This window comes from Dendrobates tinctorius, unplaced genomic scaffold, assembly GCF_039654945.1.
Source record: "Dendrobates tinctorius isolate UK_male_01 unplaced genomic scaffold, ASM3965494v1 ptg000084l, whole genome shotgun sequence".
NCBI classification, from domain to species: domain Eukaryota; kingdom Metazoa; phylum Chordata; class Amphibia; order Anura; family Dendrobatidae; genus Dendrobates; species Dendrobates tinctorius.
In genome coordinates, this window is record NW_027361752.1 from 28,325,224 (window position 1) to 28,344,860 (window position 19,637).

The 19,637-nt window shown below is 40.0% G+C and overlaps 1 protein-coding gene across 7 annotated transcripts in view; it reads left to right on the forward strand.

The window, feature by feature from the left end:
• The window catches only part of NCAM2 (neural cell adhesion molecule 2), a 588,464-nt gene that overhangs the window by 418,150 nt on the left and 150,677 nt on the right, over positions 1-19,637 (forward strand). For all 7 annotated transcript variants that reach the window (XR_012233936.1, XM_073584499.1, XM_073584500.1 and 4 more), the window contains 3 exons: positions 10,530-10,626; positions 13,714-13,887; positions 16,206-16,325. Coding sequence is in view for 6 of the 7 variants with exons in the window: in XM_073584499.1 (XP_073440600.1) it covers positions 10,530-10,626; positions 13,714-13,887; positions 16,206-16,325 (391 nt within the window). In the remaining variant the exon portion in view is untranslated. The remainder of the gene's footprint in view (positions 1-10,529; positions 10,627-13,713; positions 13,888-16,205; positions 16,326-19,637) is intronic.

Below are 19,637 nucleotides of genomic sequence, written 5' to 3' on the forward strand. Positions count from 1 at the left end.
TAAAGAAAGAAAGGGGAAATCTAAACTGCCCCAGAGCAGACCCCAAAGCAATAGGCAGCCCCCAACATATAATGACGGTGAAGCAAGATGAAAATACTAACACAGACAGAAAGATAGACTGAGCAAAGACGGGGCCCCAAAACTACCTAGATAGGAAAGGACAGGAAGGCTGCTGTCTGCAATCTGCCAAAACCCTATCAAAGACATAAGCCAACCAGCTGATATGAAAAAGGCCCTGAAGCAGCTAGGCTTCAAAAACTGAATCAGCACTCAGGTATTTTCAGAAGACAGAGCTAAATGAATTCAGCACACCCCAGCAGGAAATGGCAGAAATCCAGAAAAACAAAGCAAAAACAAAGTCAAAGCAAAAAAGAAAAAGGCCGAGCAGCAAACTTAGCTTTGGAGGAGCAGGAATTCAGACTGGTCTCCAAGGATCCCACAGAGAAATCACCCGCAGGGCAGAAGGGCATCGGCAGCATTATATCCAGTCCGTAACTCCACTCAGCCAGTCACAATCATCAGCCTCAGGTGTTTGACAATCAGGCTTACTACCTTTCTTTACCAGAAGAGGGAGTTCCTCGGGCCTCAGTAATGAAGGGGAAAATGAACTCACAACAAGCTCCTGCACCAGTCTCTGAAGCATCCACCTCCACCTGAAATGGAAGTGAGACATCGGGTTGTCTCAAAACCGGAGAAGAAGGGAACCTCCGCTTCAGCTCCTGAAAAGAAGAAACAGCCTCTGAAGACCAATTCAGCAAATCAGCGCCCTTCTTAGTCAAATCAGTTAATGGTTTGGCAATAACAGAAAAATTGGCTATAAACTTACGATAAAAATTAGCAAAACCCAAAAACATCTGGAGAGCCTTCAAAGAAGTGGGCTGCACCCAATCATAAATGGCCTGTACCTTGGCCAGGTCCATTTCAATAGTTGACGGAGACAAAATAAATCACAAAAATGAAATCCTCTGTACACCAAAAAGACATTTTGATCCCTTAACATATAGGGAGTTTTCTCTCAAAATCCGGAACACAGTCCAAACATGTTCCACATGAGAGTCCCAATCCCTGGAAAAGATCAAAATATCATCCAAATAGATGATCAGAAACTTATCCACAAAATCCCGGAAAATATCATTCATGAAGCACTGGAAGACAGAAGGGGCGTTAGTGAGCCCAAAAGGCATCACCAGGTAATCAAAATGTCCCGCCGGAGTATTAAATGCTGTCTTCCATTCATCCCCATGCTTAATGCGAATAAGATTATACGCCCCCCTGAGGTCAAGCTTGGTAAACCAGCAAACACCTTCAACTCTAGAAAATAGGTCAGAAATCAGGGGTAACGGATACTGATATTTAACAGTAATTTTGTTAAGGGAGCAATAGTCAATACAAGGCCTTAATGAACCATCCTTCTTGGCCACAAAAAAAAACCTGCACCCAAGTGTGAAGTGGATGGTCTAATATGACCCTTCTCCAACGACTCCTTAATATAAGAACGCATAGCCTCATGTTCTGGTACAGATAAATTAAAAAGTCGACCCTTGGGAAATTTACACCCCGGACTCAGCTCAATTGCGCAGTCATAACTCTTATGAGGAGGCAAAGACGCAGACTTACTCTCACTAAGCACATCATAAAAATCAGCCAAATAGTCAGGAACCTCATGCGACTGGGGAGAGGTGGAGAAAACAGGAGTGTCACTAAGAGCACACCGACAACCCCAACTCACCACAGACACAGACTTCCAATCCAAAACTGGATTATGGATTTGCAACCTGGGGAACCCCAGCACGATGGTATCATGCAAATTATGCAACACCAAAAATCTGCAATTTTCTTGATGGTCTGGGGCGACCCGCATTACCACCTGGGTCCAAAATTGAGGTTTATTCTTCGCCAAAGGAGTAGCATCAATACCCTTCAAAGGAATAGGCGTCCGCAGTGGTGTCATAGGGAAACCACAACGTTTAGCAAAATCTAAATCCATTAGGTTCAAGGCCGCTCCTGAATCCACAAAGGCTTTAGCAGAAAATGTGGACAGGGAGCAGATCAGAGTAATTGCCAGAAGAAACTTAGGTTGTACACCACCTACAGCAAATGTGTGTGCAAAACGTTTCTCTCGTTTAGGGCAGACAGAAATAGTATGAGAGGCATCTCCACAGAAAAAACAAAGCTTATTACGCCTTCTAAACTCCTGACGTTGCGCCCTAGACAAAACTCTATCACATTGCATAGGTTCAGACATTTGTTCAACAGGTGGCAGCATTTCCCGTGTAATTTTACGTTCACGTAAACGCCGATCAACCTGAATGGCTAATGACATAGAATCGTCAAGACCAGAGGGAACAGGAAATCCCACCATAGTATCCTTTACGGCTTCTGACAAACCCTTCCGAAAGAGAGATGCCAAGGCACCATCATTCCAAATGGTGAGGACCGCCCACTTTCGGAATTTTTGACAGTACAGTTCTGCAGAATCTTGACCCTGGCTCAATGCCAACAGGGTCTTTTCAGCTTGATCAATCGCATTAGGTTCATCATACAACAACCCCAAGGCCTGAAAAAATGCGTCCACATTAGTTAGAATAGGATCATCTGGTACTAAAGAAAACGCCCAATCCTGGGGATCGCCGCGCAGCAAGGAGATGACAATTTTAACCTGCTGCGCAGAGCTCCCCGATGAGTTAGGCTTCAAGGCAAGAAATAATTTACAATTATTCTTAAAATTCAAAAATTTAGACCGATCCCCAAAAAACACATCAGGAGTGGGGATTTTTGGTTCAGCAGCGTGTGAATGAGCAAGCTAGGCGGAAACTCCTCGCACTTCAGCAGCAAGCTGCTCCACATGATCAGACAATTGCTTAAACTCCATCAGAAAAAATATATATATTCCTCCTATGGCCTCAGAGAAAAAGAGGAAAAAATATACACCAAAAAAAAAAATTCTGACACTTTTTTTTTTTTTTTTAACAATTCCTTCCTGCTTTTGAGTACCCTAGAATCTGCGGTATGGCTGGTGATTCTGTTATGATTGAGTCACCGAGGAGGAAAAAACAAAACACAAGCTCAGCCCAGAAAATCAGAGAGGTTGGAAACTAGCGGATTGCAGACCCCTAATCCTATCACACAACTAGTAGTAGCCGTGGAGTGTTCCTACGGTGATCCTAGACACCTCGTCACAGCCGGAGATCTAAATAAGCCTAAAGAGAGAAAAGGGAAAAACTGACTGCCCCAGAGCAGACCCCAAAGCAATAGGCAGCCCCCAACATATAATGATGGTGAAATAAGATGAAAACACTAACACAGATAGAAAGGTAGGTTGAGCAAACGATGGGGCTCAAGCTAACTAAAAAGGACAAGACAGAAAAGCTGCTGTCTGCAATCCGAGAAAACCCTGCTAAAAATATTACCAACACAACTGATAAGCAAAAAGGACCCTGAAGTCACTAGACTTCAAACCCTATATCAGCACTCAGAATATTCTGAAAGCAGAGCAAAAGAGAACACTGATCAAGGAATAAGAATCCAGCACACCCCTGGCCGGGGATGACTGAACTCAAAAACAAGGTAAATAAAACCAAAACTAATAAGTTCAATAGCAGAGCAAAAACTTATCTTTGGGAAGCAGGAATCAGACTGGTCTCCAAGAATCCAGCAGAGAAATCACCAGCCACTCAGAAGGGCATCAGCTGCCTTATATCCAGTCTGAAGTTCCCGTTATCCAGTCACAATCCACCTGATCAAGTGTTTGGTTTCTTTCATCCAAATCAGCCTCACTACCTTCCTTCACCAGAAGAGGGAGATCCTCGGACACAAAAGGTGAATGAACAGATGAGCTCACAACAGGGGAGGATTTGAATCTCCCTACAGATTTGAGGCCACTGAACTATTATCTCAGGCCCAGTGTAGATTACACCTAATATAACAGGCTGAAATTGGATGGTGTATAAAATGTCTATATAGGACTGGGGAGAATTTGAATCTCCCTACAGACTTGAGAACACTGAACTATTATCTCAGGCCCAGTGTAGATTACACCTCAATATAACAGGCTGAAATTGGATGCTGTATAAAATGTCTATATAGGACTAGGGAGAATTTGAATCTCCCTAGAGATTTTAGCAAGCTGACAATGATGCTCTCAGTCCCAAGTATGGCAGCAGGCAGCCTAATAAGCAGGACTACTGCACACAAAAGTGTGGAAAAATGAACACTTGGTTACTGGGCAAAAAAGAGAATGAAAAGTATTTTTGCTTTTAAAAACGCAGTTTGCACAGTAGGGTGAAAACAGCAAGGCAGCTATCAGGGAGCCTTATAAGGCAGCCTAATATCCAAGAGAGCTGAATGCACCAAAATATAGCCTCCCCTTGCACTGCACACTAACTGGTGTGTTGTGCAGGCAAAATCGCTAGCAGCAGAAGCAGTTTTTTGTATCTTCTTCCCTGCCTAACGCTCTCCCTACAGAATCATCATCAGCAGCAGCTCTCCCTATTCTGAGATCAGCAGAAGTAAGATGGCGGTCAGTGTGCATGCCCTTTTATAGCCCCTGTGATGCCACACAAAGCAAGCCAATCACTTGCATGCCCTTCTCAAAGATGGTGGTGACCGCTGCCTATGTCATCGCGTTGCCCACAGTGTGCGTCCTCCATCATTGGCTGAAAAAGGGCGCTGGAGGCATCTTTTGAAATGTGACTTTGGCGCCATGGTCGCCGACCTCGTGGCTGACCTCACGCTATGGTTGTGTTTCGTTTCATGAAACCCGACTTTTGCAAAAGTCGGCGACTTCTGAAATTGACCGACCCGTTTCGCTCAACTCTATTCCTCGTACCATGCTTTAACGATTCTAGTTGTATGAATTGGTGCATTATCATCCTGAAAGATGGCGTTCCCCTCCAGGAACAGTGCTTGAACCATAGGATGCACTTGGTCGCCCAAAATGCCTAAATAATCTTGGCTGTTAATTCTTCCATGAAGGGATATCATTGGCCCGGCGGATCTCCACAAAATAGCACCCCAGATCATCACAGAACCTCTGCCATGTTTTACGGTTGGGAGAAGTCAGCCTGGATGGAATGCTTCTTTCCGCTGTCTACAAAGGTACACTCAGCCGGAGGTCGGAAATATGGTAAACGATGATTCATCTGAGAATCACATGTTTCCACTGCTCGAGGGACCAATTCTGGAGGTTTCTACACCACTCTAAATGCTTGGAAACATTTGTCATTGAGAGAAGCGGTTTTCTAATTGCACCTCTTCCGTGGAATCCAGATTTGTGCAGCTCCCAATGAACAGTTTTTGTGGAAACTGGGTTCTGTAGGTGTTCATTGAGCTCAGCAGTGATTTTCGGAGCCGTGGTCTTGCGATCCTCTCTCACAATTCGCTTTAGAGTCCGACGGTCTCTCTCAGTCAACTTCGACTTTCGGCCGGACCTGTGCTTTGCTGCAGACGCTTTTCCTTCTCTTTCAACCGCAGTCATTACTTTGGAGACAGTACCTCTTGACACGCCAAGTATTCGGGCTCTTTCTGTTACACTAGCGCCTGCCATACGAGCACCAACAATTTGGCCTCTTTGAAAATCCGAGAGGTCTGCCATTGGTATCAGGTTTTCATCAATGTTCTTACAATTCTGCAAAATTAACAGTTAATTTACATACACATATCACATAACACAAATAATCAACTACAAAACATTACCATATGTCACAGTTTGCATGTTTATAACATGTTTGAAGATTATGATGCCAAAACGTTAGGTGTTTCCATTATTTTGTCCAACCCCTGTAGTCTCCCATGGACACTATTGAAGCATGCCAGAAGTAAAAAAAAAAATGTTTTTAAAAATAAAAAAATATAAGCGTTCAAATCACTCCCCTATCAGCACATTCAAAATGAAACAATAAAAAAAAAAATCAAACATACACATATTAGGTATCGCTGCATTCAGAATTGCCTCATCCATCAATATAAAAAAGAATTAACCTGGTCGGTAAACGACGTAGCGAGAAAAAAATTCAAAATGCTATCAAAAGATTGTATATACCCAAAATGATATCAATAAAAATGTCAGCTCGGTGCTCAAAAAACAAACTCTCACCCAGCCCCAAATAACAAAAATGGAGACGTTATGGGTCTCAGAAAATGGTGCCATTTTTTTTTACCAAAGTTTGAATTCTTTTTCACCGCTTAAATAAATAAAGAACCTAGACATATTTCGTGTCTATGAACTCGTAATGACCTGGAGAATCATAATGGCAGGCCAATTTTAGCATTTAGTGAACATGGTAAAAAAAAAAGTGGAATTGCACTTTTTTGCAATTTCATTGCACTTGGAATTTCTCTCCCGTTTTCCAGTACACGATATGTTAAAAACAATCATGTTGTTCAAAAATACAACTTGTCCCACAAAAAACAAGCCCTCACGTGACCATTTCGATCGAAAAATAAAAAAGTTATGGCTCTGGGAAGAAGGGGAGCAAAAAATGAAAAATCAAAAATGGAAAATGGCCCGGGAGTAAGGGGTTAAGGTGTTATCTGAGCACGCTTGTGTCCTAATCGAGTATTTTCGGTGTGCCAAATAATTGATTAAGATATGAGCATGCTTATCGGAACACGCTTGTTTATCACTAGTAGGCTGGGGTCACACTTGTGAGTTCAATGCCAGAAACTCGCACGAGTCTTTCGCCCCAATAGCCAACACTGCCACAGGCACTCAGGACCAGAGAATATAATTGGGACGAATGCAATGCGATTTTTTATTGCATTGCTTTCGTCCGATTTAATCGCTAGTGTGACTCCGGCCTAAAGCGTGAAACTTGCCATAGATTGTGCCAAAAAAAATTAACTTGCTGTGGTGAAATCTGCACCTAATGTCAATATCTGAGCAGAAATCTTACAAAATGTGTAGATGGGATTTGTTGAGGTCTCATCTATCTACTAAGCTAGTGCTATTTTACACAAGAGATCTGTTTCACCTAAGAAACATACCCCTACAGATATTCCCCTGTTTATGCTTTTAAGTACAGAATTACTTTTTTTTAGCCCTTTTTTTACATTTTTTTTTACAAGGATTCTTACATTGCTCATTTAAATTTTCTTCTAACTCACATAAGTTTTGATTTTATTCTCTTGGCAGTGCTATTTCTCAGACAATTACTCATAAAATTGGGTGAAATTCCACTTCTTGAATATTCAGTGTTTTCAATTTTGTTAGCACTAGGGAGAATTATGGAGAGATTCTGTGCCATTAATCATGAAAGGTTTTGGGCCTAGAAAGCTAAACAAGCATTTATCAAGCTGTAAGTCATCAACCCTTATTCAGATATTTGTAGATACAGGGTATAATCAGTGCCATATTCATTATTCATGGCACAGTTTTATTTTCTTTGAGTGGTACAATGTCTCAGTTGACAAAAATGACATATTTATTAGAATTAACATTCTATCACTATATTCATTACTTAGCTCAAATCCTTTTATTGCTCTTCGGAGGCATGATTAGCTTTGAAAGTCAACAGTGTTTTTTTATCAAAATTCACTATAATATTTTTAATGTTGAGCAGAAAACTGACTCAGTGTAGCAGAAACTAGCTACAATTAACGAGTCTTGATATACTATATATACACAGTGGTACAAATAGGAGATGGGCTAGAGAGCTACTGATTAGGCAATTACTATTTGGAAGTATGACTTTTAGTCACAAAAAAAAATAAACTACCATAAAACATTTATGTCCTACATAAAGATTTATCTGAAGACCATTTCAGGTATATTACAGTTCCAAGTTAATGGTTGCCAAGAGCATTTGAGACCGTCAGGAACAAGACCGGCACTATGGCTAGCAGAGTTTGGATTCTGTCAGAAGGGAAGGATTGTTAGTTTATGTTATCTCTAGAAACACATCTGTGTCTGTGGTTGGGTGTACACTTTTGATTCTTGTAGAAATGTCAGCAAAAAGATCAAACAGAGGGCTAATTAATGGGCTTGATCATAAGCATACCGGAGTGGGGTACTGTCAGCAAGGTTTAGTTGACAGTAAAGTGGACCTTGGATAGTTTTTGATCCTTATGATCAAAATTGCTGACTGGATATATGTCTAGACCTAGTTATTTAATAAACAAGTGCAACATAAAGAAACACAGACTTAAAATTGACAAAAAGATATAGGTTTTGGGAGGTCATGTAGTAGGTCATATGATGAACACATGGGTGGATGTAGTGAGATAGAGAGAGACATGCATAGTGTACCTTGACAATTTTTCTTGTACAGGGCTATACATAACAATAAAGAATATTGCGTAATAAGGGATGGCGCTATATATAACAAGAGAAGAGAAAACCCTATATACTAAAGGAAGATGTGAAACATAATAAGGGAGATTTTTTAAAACAAGAGTATTACTCATCTCTCTGCAAATAAAGCTGCATTTACACTGAAAGTTTATTGTGAACGAGTGTTCTTAAGATATAATCTTTCAGTGTAAACATGCTGCCGATCACCATATGGACAAGTCAAATGCTCGTTCATCTGGAGAAATGATCATTTGTGCAGAACAAAAGATCATCATTCCCTGCGGTGCATCGTCCTGTATAAACAGGGCTCATTCAGTGGAGAACCATGGCATTCCATACACACTAAACGATCTATTACAGATCGCTGAATTCATTAATGCACATCATTTACTGTGGTCTTCATATGTAAACAGACTATTGTACGCCCACCTATTGCTAATGGTCTACCGATCAATGGTCGTTTAGTGTCACCTGTCATCCTGTAAATGGACCTTTGTTCAATGTAGATACAAAATAAACATTATATCCTACCACTAACCACTTACCACTAATGTCTCATCTGAACACAGCCATTTTCTTGGTTTCTTTTCCAACTTTTGAAATCCTCTTGCCAATTTCCTAAAACCGTGATGTGGTCACTGCAGAGTTTGCTGCCCTGCTCATTGTGACCCTGATAATAAAAAGGTCACATATATTTATTCAGGAAAACATGTATTTATACATATATCCAGTATATATATATAAACACATGTGTCTCCTGAATAAAGAATCCTCCACACTGCGTCACTGAATATAGACATGCATTCACCATTGATATATAGTTAGCCATTGTGCAACCCATGATCAAAAATATAAATTAATTAGCCACCACTGTTCCTCCTGTTTGATATAATTTGCAACTTTTCCCTTGCCCAATAAAAATATAAATTAATTAGCCTTTATACGCTTCCCCCATTTCATTACTAGTCATTCTACTGTTTCCTCAATCTCCCCAACACAGTTCACCACCATACCAATTCACTATAATCAAATGTTCCCACCTCCAATTCTTTATAATTACTGTACATGTTCTCCCTGAATTCATTATAATGACTTGCCCCCTATTTATTAGACTGTAATATCCTCTATTCCCACCCTCATCACCAATCCATTCATTTTCAAGAAAAAAAAATTGGCTTTCCTGGCAATCCGCAGCGGCTCTGGTTCCTTTAGCTTGTAGCCGCCTAAGCGCTAAATGACGCAGGCAGTGTGATGACATCATCTCATTGCCCGAGTCATAGAGCAGATGATGGGCGGAAAGCCAAGAATGGCTTCCTTCTGCGGTTGCGATCCATCTCTCTATTGCCGGCAGCGAAGCAACATGAATTCTCCTTGTCTAGCGAAAAGCGCAAAAGATATTATGATAGGTGCAATCTAGCCATGAACACCCATGGGATTTGTACCCCATCCAGATTGCCCTCATTATATTCACCCTTGTGTATGGTTAAAGTGAATAACCCAGGTAACCTACCCATAAGATACAGGTAAATACCCTCAACTATAAACCTCAATATCCAAGTTTATAAAGGTACAACATGGCACAATAGTGGAGCAGTAGCAAAAAGGTAAAGTAAAAAAAAAATCACAAATATTAAATGCGTCACAATAAATAGAGATCAAAACCGCATCCAAATACTAAAAATAATAAAGAGGCATAAACTGATACTGGCAAGAGGTTGAGGGGGATCAAGAAAAGCAGGAACGAAAGCCTAGGTGTTATACTTCTCCCAAATGCAGTTTCATCCTTTCCTAAGGATGAGACATCAGTTTTATACAAACTTTAAACTTGAAATCCTTTTAAATGGTTTGCATTCAAAAAGCACAATATATCTACTGTTTGTATTATATTTGTGTTGTTACTGGAGGTCCACGGTCCATCTTTTCTTCCGGCTTCATGCATTGACTTGATAGCCATGTGACTTCATATCAGATGATCATGATGGTCAAGGAATGGCATGCGATGTCCTCATGGGGGGAATATCTTAGAGCCAGACATTAATTGACTGTCATGGTCACACGGCATGACATTACCAGGATGTCAGATGATTGCATACAGCTAGGAAACAAAAAGGACATGAGTTTGGTGGCGAGGAAAGGGCACAAAGTTAAGAACGATGATAATGCAATGTGCTTAGTTTTGTCGTAATTATAACTTTTATATCGAGAAAATATTTATTTTTATTATTACTGTTTTTTTTAGATTACTCCAATATCAGACAATGACTTTGGACGATACAACTGTACAGCGATCAATTCAATAGGATCAAGGATTCAGGAGTATGTGCTCACATTGGCTGGTATGTGCAGTGTGATTCTTATATAACAGATTTTTACTAATGCTTATTTAGCTTCTTTTACCCCCAAGATAAATAACTTTTCCAGTCACTCTGAAAGGGCTTAAGGACTTCTATTTGTCTTGTATTCCCTTCGAGATGTTGGTATTTCTTTTTTACACACGATTACAAATGTTGCATTTTGTCAGCCTGGGATATGAGTTAAATTGAGTGAATTATTTCCCTAAAGTATAACTTGTATGGTATTTATAGTGTAAAGCTGAAAAGCATGAAGCGGAAAAGCACATGACTGAGCATGAGGTACCGCTGACCAGACATCTGATGCTCACATCCACCGTGGGATATTGTTCTCAAGCATCTCACCAGCAAGTCTTAGTCAATCACAACATACAGATTATCGATGTAAAAAGGTCTTATGATTACTTTAGAACACCATTCTCATGCTAGATATATGATACACTTTTGCAAAAATAAAATTCCCAGCATGCCATCAAGGGACTTTTGTATTATTTTCTTATGGGTCTAAAATCTTACGGTTCCTAATATCTCAACAGAGTAGCCTTCTTCCATTCCATTTTGCTCTGTTGACAGGGCATCACTGTCGTAACACCGTTTGACAGACGGCTCCCTGCTAACTAACTGCGGGGAGCCAGCTGTCAATCAGCATAATGTTGGCAGTGATGCCCTGTCAGGAGAGGAGACCTGAAGAGCAAGAGCTGCTCTGCTGACGTGAGTTCAAATGAAGCAGCAGAATTGCCAGCAAGAGTGGTCTGAGACCACTCATACGTGGCAGCAATCAGTAGCGGGCAGACAAGCAGGTATTGCAACTAACTGCAAGTTCTGAGCCTCATAAGAAAAAAAAAATAAAAATTCCTGGATGACCCCATTTAACATGAGCACTGGGAACATTATGAATTTTTATAAAAAGATAATCTGTCTCTCCTTTTAAGTGCCATAATGCTGGACAGAACATGTTCCCACTTAACGTCCAATTATGCTAGCAGAGAAAAAGGTTTTTGTCCTGAAAAAGTGCAATTAAATTACATGCAAACAACATAAAAAGACTAAGAGGCAGTTTCAGAGGCTGTGACCTTTCTAGCTTACTTGTAGTCTTGGGGAAACTGGAAAGCCACAGGTTAGAGACCATCTTGGTAAGATAATTATCAGAGTTTTAAATCTCAAATCAGAAACATCTTCACAAACAGAGGGATGTGCCACAGAACGCCCTCTTTTTTCTTACATTCGGATTTTGCCACCAAAGACAGCAACTTCTGACTCTGACTCCAACTTCTGAGAGATTGGTCTTAAAGGAGCATTGAAATTCCTTACCATCGTTATTATACATACAGAAATGGGTAATTTTATTGCTATGGTCTTTAAAGAATATTCTACCTGTCATTATAGAAAAGGTTGTGCTGCATGAAATGTTCCAAAGAGGCATATTTATGTATTTTTCCCCTTTGTTAGATTTTTTAATGATATGTTTTCTCTATTCCTGCCTTGTGACTGTAATTTTTGAGCTCTACTGTGTGATTCGAGCTTCTTAGATGCTTCCACTCTCCTATCGCAGAATATTCCTTAGATATAGACAACTGCAGAGGAGATCCTGGAAGCTGCACCCTATTCTCATGTTTTTATTGGTCACTCTATACCTCAAGAGACAGATTCTTTGGGGAGGCCTCTCACCTAGCCAAATCAGATGTCAGGCTTTGCACTGAGGAGTGGCAAACACCCGACACCCATGTTTGCAAGCAGTGTTTTTGATTTGGTTTCCTTTCCCAAGTCATGTAACAAGGCTCATTAAAGGGAAAGGGTCGATATTAAATTTTAGGATTGCTACATCCAATATAGAGTTCAAGTCCTCATCCTCTCTGAAGAGGCTAGTCGCGTATTGGTGAGTACTACAATTTCTGAGCAGAATTGCAATAACATTTCTGGAGAATCAATTAAAACCTTATTAGAAAAAATATATTGGTTATCATGGTATAGAAATTACATGCTTCAGAGTTTATGAATGTTATGTCTGTCTAGACCTGACTGCTGGAGGTACTACACAGTATGGGAATGCTACTCACTTGGGTGCATCGGGAGACAAAACAGGAAGCATTTCCATTTAAATATCCATGCTGGTTTATTGCTGCTTCATAAAACAGCCATAAACAAGTGAAAAAATAAGTGGCTTTCAGTGCAGGTAAATCAAACTATACAGTTATTTTGAGAAAGTCTCTTGAGAGCCCATCCTGGTCACACAGGCTGGATAACATCTAGTATAAGGGCTCAGCTTGGCTATAACACACTGGAAGCCTTCTTCCTCCACACAAAGACTATGTGTCAAACAACAGACTCCATATTAACATGGCAACCCAGAGGTGGGGTATGTGGGCAGCAAGACCTGCCCATCTCTCAGGCTTCCCATAAAATCTAGCCCAGATGCACCAAACAATCCTCTTCATGCTATGTGCACAAGGGCAATACTCTAGGATTACATCACAGATGACAACCATCTCCATGATACATACCTCAACAATCAAACATTAGCGATGTTTCCGGTAGTTGCCTTACAACAGTTAGAGATGCGCGAATCGATTTGAAATAGTCACATTTGTTATTAGTTTCCTTCGAAATTTCTAGCACCCAGAATCTGAATTGTTTTTGCAAACATGGCAGCCAAATAAATTCAGAGGGTCAGGAAGCCCTCACCTTTCATTTATCCTTCCCATACCTCTCCCTCCACCACCAATCGTTTGATCAGCTCTACTGTTTTGGCAGCACTATTTCACCCCCTCAAACTATTTATCTGTGTGCTTTCAAAACCAAGTCCAGCAATACTTTTACTTGGCTAGTCCATTCTTCCAATGCTGGCCATGTAAGGCCAGGTTCATACTGCGTTAAAGCAGTCCGTTCAATGCATAACCGATCGCTTCATATCCATTTGATTCACTAGCTTCCTCATGTGATTGGTGACTACCAGATGATCCAGACATATCGACCACTTTTGGCCTATGAAATATAAAGACTTATTTTCTCGTACTTAGTGCTTGAATACTTTGTAGCTATACTTATTTACTTTGATGTTTTTTTATCCCATAGATGTGCCTTCCAGTCCGCATGGTTTACGAGTTATAGAATTATCACAGACGTATGCCAAAATATTTTTCAATAAGCCGGACTCCCATGGTGGTGTCCCCATACATCACTACCAAATGGATTTTAAAGAAGTGTCTTCAGATACTTGGAAAGTTGTTCATTCACATGGAACACAAAGTGAGTAATTACACTAACAGAGATCGTGAAGGACATGTAGACTAGACCTTTTCCCATGCTATTCTGCACTTACATCGGGTAGTCTAGTTTGATGGATCCATAATTCTAATATGTCATAATAGTCTTAAGCCCACCATACACATTAGATGGCTGTCAGGTAAACAATGATTCAGCAAATATTTCAGGCGACAGGCATCTTAGTTGGCTCTACTATTCACAGAAGCAATTTTTCCGCCGAGAACTCTTGTATTCTCTATGAGAAAATCTAATTTCCCAGAGAACAAAAGAATCAGCAGTGCAAAATTTGGGGTCACATAAACATAGAACTGTCTAATAAGTATGGGGGCATAAGAGTGGACAAAATCTGTTATCTAATCAGAGTAGGTCTCTTAAAAGATTGGCCTTTGGTTCTGTAGAGTGTAACTAATACAGTTGTTGTTAAAATAGCTGTTATGGGGTGCAGCAGGGCGTTTTCTTCACTTTTGAAGACATCTCAGAGCTGGTAACTATTTTATAATTACATTGTACACCTCCCATTTCTCCCCATTCCATTAAAATTGTCAGCTCTCCACTTCTGTTATTCAAGCATGTGGAATATTTATTATGTACCGTACAGTTGTGCTCAAAGGTTTACATTCCCCCGCAGATTTTTTGCTTTCTTTGCCTTTTTTCAGAGAATATGAATGATAGCACCTAAAACTTTTTCTCCACTCATGGTTAGTGGTTGGGTGAAGCTATTTATTGTCAAACAACTGAATATTGGATCATTGTCATGTTGGAACGTCCAAGTACATCCCATGCGCAGCTTTCGGGCTCATGATTGCAAATTTGCCTCCAGTGTTTGCTGATAACGAGCTGCATTCATCTTTTCTTCAACTTTGACCTAGTTTCCTGTGCCTTTGCAGCTCACGCATCCTCAAAACATATTTCCTGCACTTACACTAGGAATGGTATTCCTTTCCTCATAGGCCTTGTTGACCTCTCTCCAAATGTAATGTTTATGGTTGTGGCCAGAAAGTTCAATTTTGGTCTTATCACTACAAATTACCTTGTTCCAGAAGTTTTGAGGCTTGTCTCTGTGTTGTTTTGCGTATTGTAGGCGAGATACTTTGTAGCATTTGGAATCATCAGCCCGTAAGCTGCGCATGGGACGTACTTGGACGTTCCAAAGTGACAACGATCCAAAACACAAGGTCAAGTCGACTTGTCATTGGCTACAGCAGAACAAAGTGAAGGTTCTGGAGTGGCCATCTCAGTCTCGTGACCTCAATATCATTGAGCCACTCTGAGGAGATCTCAAGTGTGAAATTGATGCTAGACAGCCCAAGAATTTACAGGAACTAGAGACTTTTTGCCAAGAAGATTGGGCAGCTTTACCTTCTGAGAAAATAAAGAAGCTCATCCACAACGATCACAAAAGACTTCAAGCTGTGATTGATGTTAGAGGGGGCAATACACGATATTAAGAAATGAGGTATGTGAACTTTTGATCAGGGTCATTTGGATGTTTTGGGCTGTCATTATGATTTAAAAAGAGAAAACACAGCAGTTTGACAATAACTGGTTTCACCCAACCACTAACCATGAGTGGAGAAAAAGTTTTGGTGTTATCATTTATATTCTCTGAAAAAAGGCCAAGAAAGCAAAAATTCTGCCGGGGTATGTAAACTTTAGAGGACAACTGTATATTACTCTATTTGGTTGCCTAGTTTTTCTCTTTTATACATTTACTTTTGTCACCATGAAATGACCCATCAAAGTTATGATTACAAGCCACTATGCAATAAATACAGTTATTAAGACCTTTTGACTCTTGTCTTGGATAATGTAAAATACTTCAAGATTAAAAAAACTTTAGCACTTTGGGGCCATCAATTCCTATATTATTCTAAAACATCATTTTATAAAATTGGCTATGGGTTGAATAGTTTTTTCTTTTAACTTTGAAAGGGATTAGCAAGAACAGCAGTCCTAAATCAGTTTAAAGCGGTAGATGACTGCCACCAATTGCTTTGCTCTGGGGGAGGAGAAGCAACAAGCCGCTCTTGGCCAAGTTGAATACTGTTCAAGTAAAGCCTAGCTGTAACTCTGCATTATTACTATATGAATAGACTAATATGCTTTTAGATATTTCTGCAGCAGACAAAAATCAAGGTTGTATCACAGATTTCCTATTAGAAAATCAATTCTTGCAATGATGTGAAAAAGTAGGACAAGCAGATGTGACACTATATGAATGGCATATTTACAAGCTGTATGCTGAGATACTGTGTTATGTATTTTAATGCTTTCTCTTTAATGGCATTTTATTTGTACAGCTATTGTTGTTCTGGCCAATTTGGAAGCCAATACGACTTATGAAGTCAAGGTTGCTGCTGTTAATGGAAAAGGACAAGGAGAATACAGTAAAATAGAAGTTTTTCAGACTCTTCCTGTTCGTAAGTATAAAAGACGTGTTATATCTTTCTGATTCTGTGTGTTTTATGCATTCGTTTACTATATTGTTGCATAGTTTAGAACATTTCAGAAAAAAATATAATCTGTGTTTTGTTAGATTTGTGGGATGGTACAAGACCCAAAGATTTAAATTATGCAATATGAATTATGCAGTGCCCTTTTAATCCTTACACTAAGCATTCAACAGAGTAGAAGTTTTTCTTGACGCAATCATATAAAGGGGCGCACAACTCGCATCCTAGGGGCCACAATCATCTTATCATATCATATTTTGCTTCAAGTCACGGACAAGCTCTCCATATGCTAAAAACATCTGAGATGGTAATACCCCGTTTGAATCCCGTAATGGTTTAATCTCACGATGTAACCTTCTAACCAGAAAAATTTGTTCTCAGGATGGTCACAGATGAATCGCTTCATGGGAGATACATTGCTGCAGGTCTGGTTATCAATATCACCTTTAAAAAACAAAGCTGGGGCCAGATGAAATATAGCATTAAATGGCAGCCAAACTTTTCATTATGGAATCTTATAAATACCCTAAAGCGACAGTGGGCAATTAATTTTCTCAAGGGCTACATCAAAGATTGTGACTGTTGCAGAGGGCCAAACCAACCGGATGATCTTAGTTCTGTTAATTATCATTGTTTTATATAAATTTTTATCATTTAATCTTGAGCAGAATTAAGCCTGATTACTCACTACTACTGTTAATACATGTAAATTGTTCTTCCCTGTGGCAGCTAATAAAAACATAGTATAATTTAATGCTTTTTAAAATGTTTATCTTAAACAATAGATTATTCTGCTCATTTTAATCATTCTTTACATCCAAATCAACAGCTCACAACACAAAATGATGTGTCCCACAGTCCCCTGATGTGCCCACATAGTATGATGCTCAACACAGCTCCGCACATAGTATGATGTCCCTACACAGCCACTCAAGTAGTGTGTGTCCCTACAAACTCAGTCATACTTTATATAGTACCGTCACACAGTATAATGTTCTCACATAACCACCCATACAGTATGACGTCCCTCACAAAGAGCCTCCTCCCTCCCATACAGCCCCCTTATAATATAATATCCCCACATAGCCCCCTTACAAAGTATAATATACCCACACAGCCCCCTTACATAGTATAATATACCCACACATGCCCCTTACATAATATAATATCCCCACACAGCCCTCTTACAAAGTATAATATCCCCACACAGCCCCCTTACAAAGTATAATATACCCACACAGCCCCCTTACATAATATAATATCCCCACACAGCCCCCTTACAAAGTATAATATACCCACACAGCCTCCTTACAAAGTATAATATACTCACACATCCCCCTTACGTAATATAATATCCCCACACAGCCCCCCTTACATAGTATAATATAACCACACAACCCCCTTACATATTATAATATCCCCACACAGCCCCCTTACCTAGTATAATGTACCCACACAGCCCCTTACATATTATAATATCCCCACACAGCCCCCTTACAAAGTATAATATACCCACACAGCCTCCTTACAAAGTATAATATACTCACACATCCCCCTTACGTAATATAATATCCCCACACAGCCCCCCTTACATAGTATAATATAACCACACAACCCCCTTACATAATATAATATCCCCACACAGCCCCCTTACATAGTATAATGTACCCACACAGCCCCTTACATATTATAATATCCCCACACATCCCCCTTACATAATATAATATCCCCACACAGCCCCCTTACATAGTATAATATACCCACGCAACCCCCTTACATAGTATAATATCCCCACACAGCCTCCTTACAAAGTATAATATACCCACACATCCCCCTTACATAATATAATATCCCCACACAGCCCCCTTACATAGTATAATATACCCACAACCCCCTTACATAATATAATATCCCCACACAGCCCCCTTATATAGTATAATATACCCACACAGCCCCCTTACAAAGTATAATATACCCACACAGCCCCCTTACATAGTATAATATCCCCACACAGCCCCCTTACATAGTATAATATACCCACACAGCACCCTTACATAGTATAATATACCCACACAACCCCCCATTCATGTCCCTCAGAGCACAGCATGATGTCCCTACGCATGCTCCATAACACACAGCATAATGTCCCTAAACATACCCATGGGGCACAGCAAAATGACCCTACAATTTCCCATAACATACTGTGAATTAGAAGAAACAGCTGCACACCTAACCCTGTTTCCCCGCTGCTCCAGTCTGAACTGTGTACTAAGGCACAGCTGATGCAATGTAATCATATCATAGCGCCTGCTGCACTCTCAAACGCCAAGGCTCAGTGATGGAAGAGGCAGCCAACGGCTCCTTGTTCCGACATTATATTCACCAGTATCTGTATCCTAAGGATAAAGACAATAGGGAAAAATAGACGCTGGGCAGGTGGTGGCTGTGTAGTGCAGGACGCCACTGAATCTAGCCGTTTGGCTGTCTCAATCCGCAGGCATCGCCGAAAGACCCAAAGGGCCACATGTTGCTTTTGAGCCGCACTTTGCCTACGTCTGCCCCAAAGCACACATGTTCACTGAACTACAGTACCTGAAAACGACCTCTACGCAATATATGGAGCTGTGGTGGTTTGGTTAATTATGTTAAATACTTCTAGTAACCAAGGGACTTGCTAACAGTTGATCAGTGGGATTGACAGACACTGATATATCTGGTATTGATTGCTTATGCAATAGATAGGTTATCAATATTTCAGCATTGGGCAAATATTTTAAGCAGGAAAATTTTCTTTTAACAGAATGTATTTTCTATTGCCAAGTCATTTGCACCATGATGTTTGACAATAGTGATTCAGTTTTCTTTAATTTGGTTAATTAATTCAATAGGAAAACACCAAAATTGAGAAAGGAGCAAAAGGTATAAATAATGTTAATAATTTCAATCTACAATTTGTTTTGCTTTTTTTTTTTTATTCTTTAAGGATATAAGTGCAGTAATTTCTCCCTTTGGATTTCACAGCTAGCTATAGTCAATGGTCACAATAGACCTTTTATAAAAGAAAAAATGGTGCAATTAGTTGTTAATCATGCTTCCGGTCTTGCTATTTTGCTGGAAACATCAGTTTACATATAGCATTGAGTTTCAGTAGTCTATAGAATAAAATGAGAGAATCGATTCTTGAATGACTATTTAATAATTGTCCAAAGAAAATCCCTGTCACTACCAAGTGGAGTCCAAGTGGACAGTCACACTAGTTTGTTAGGCACCTCACCACTG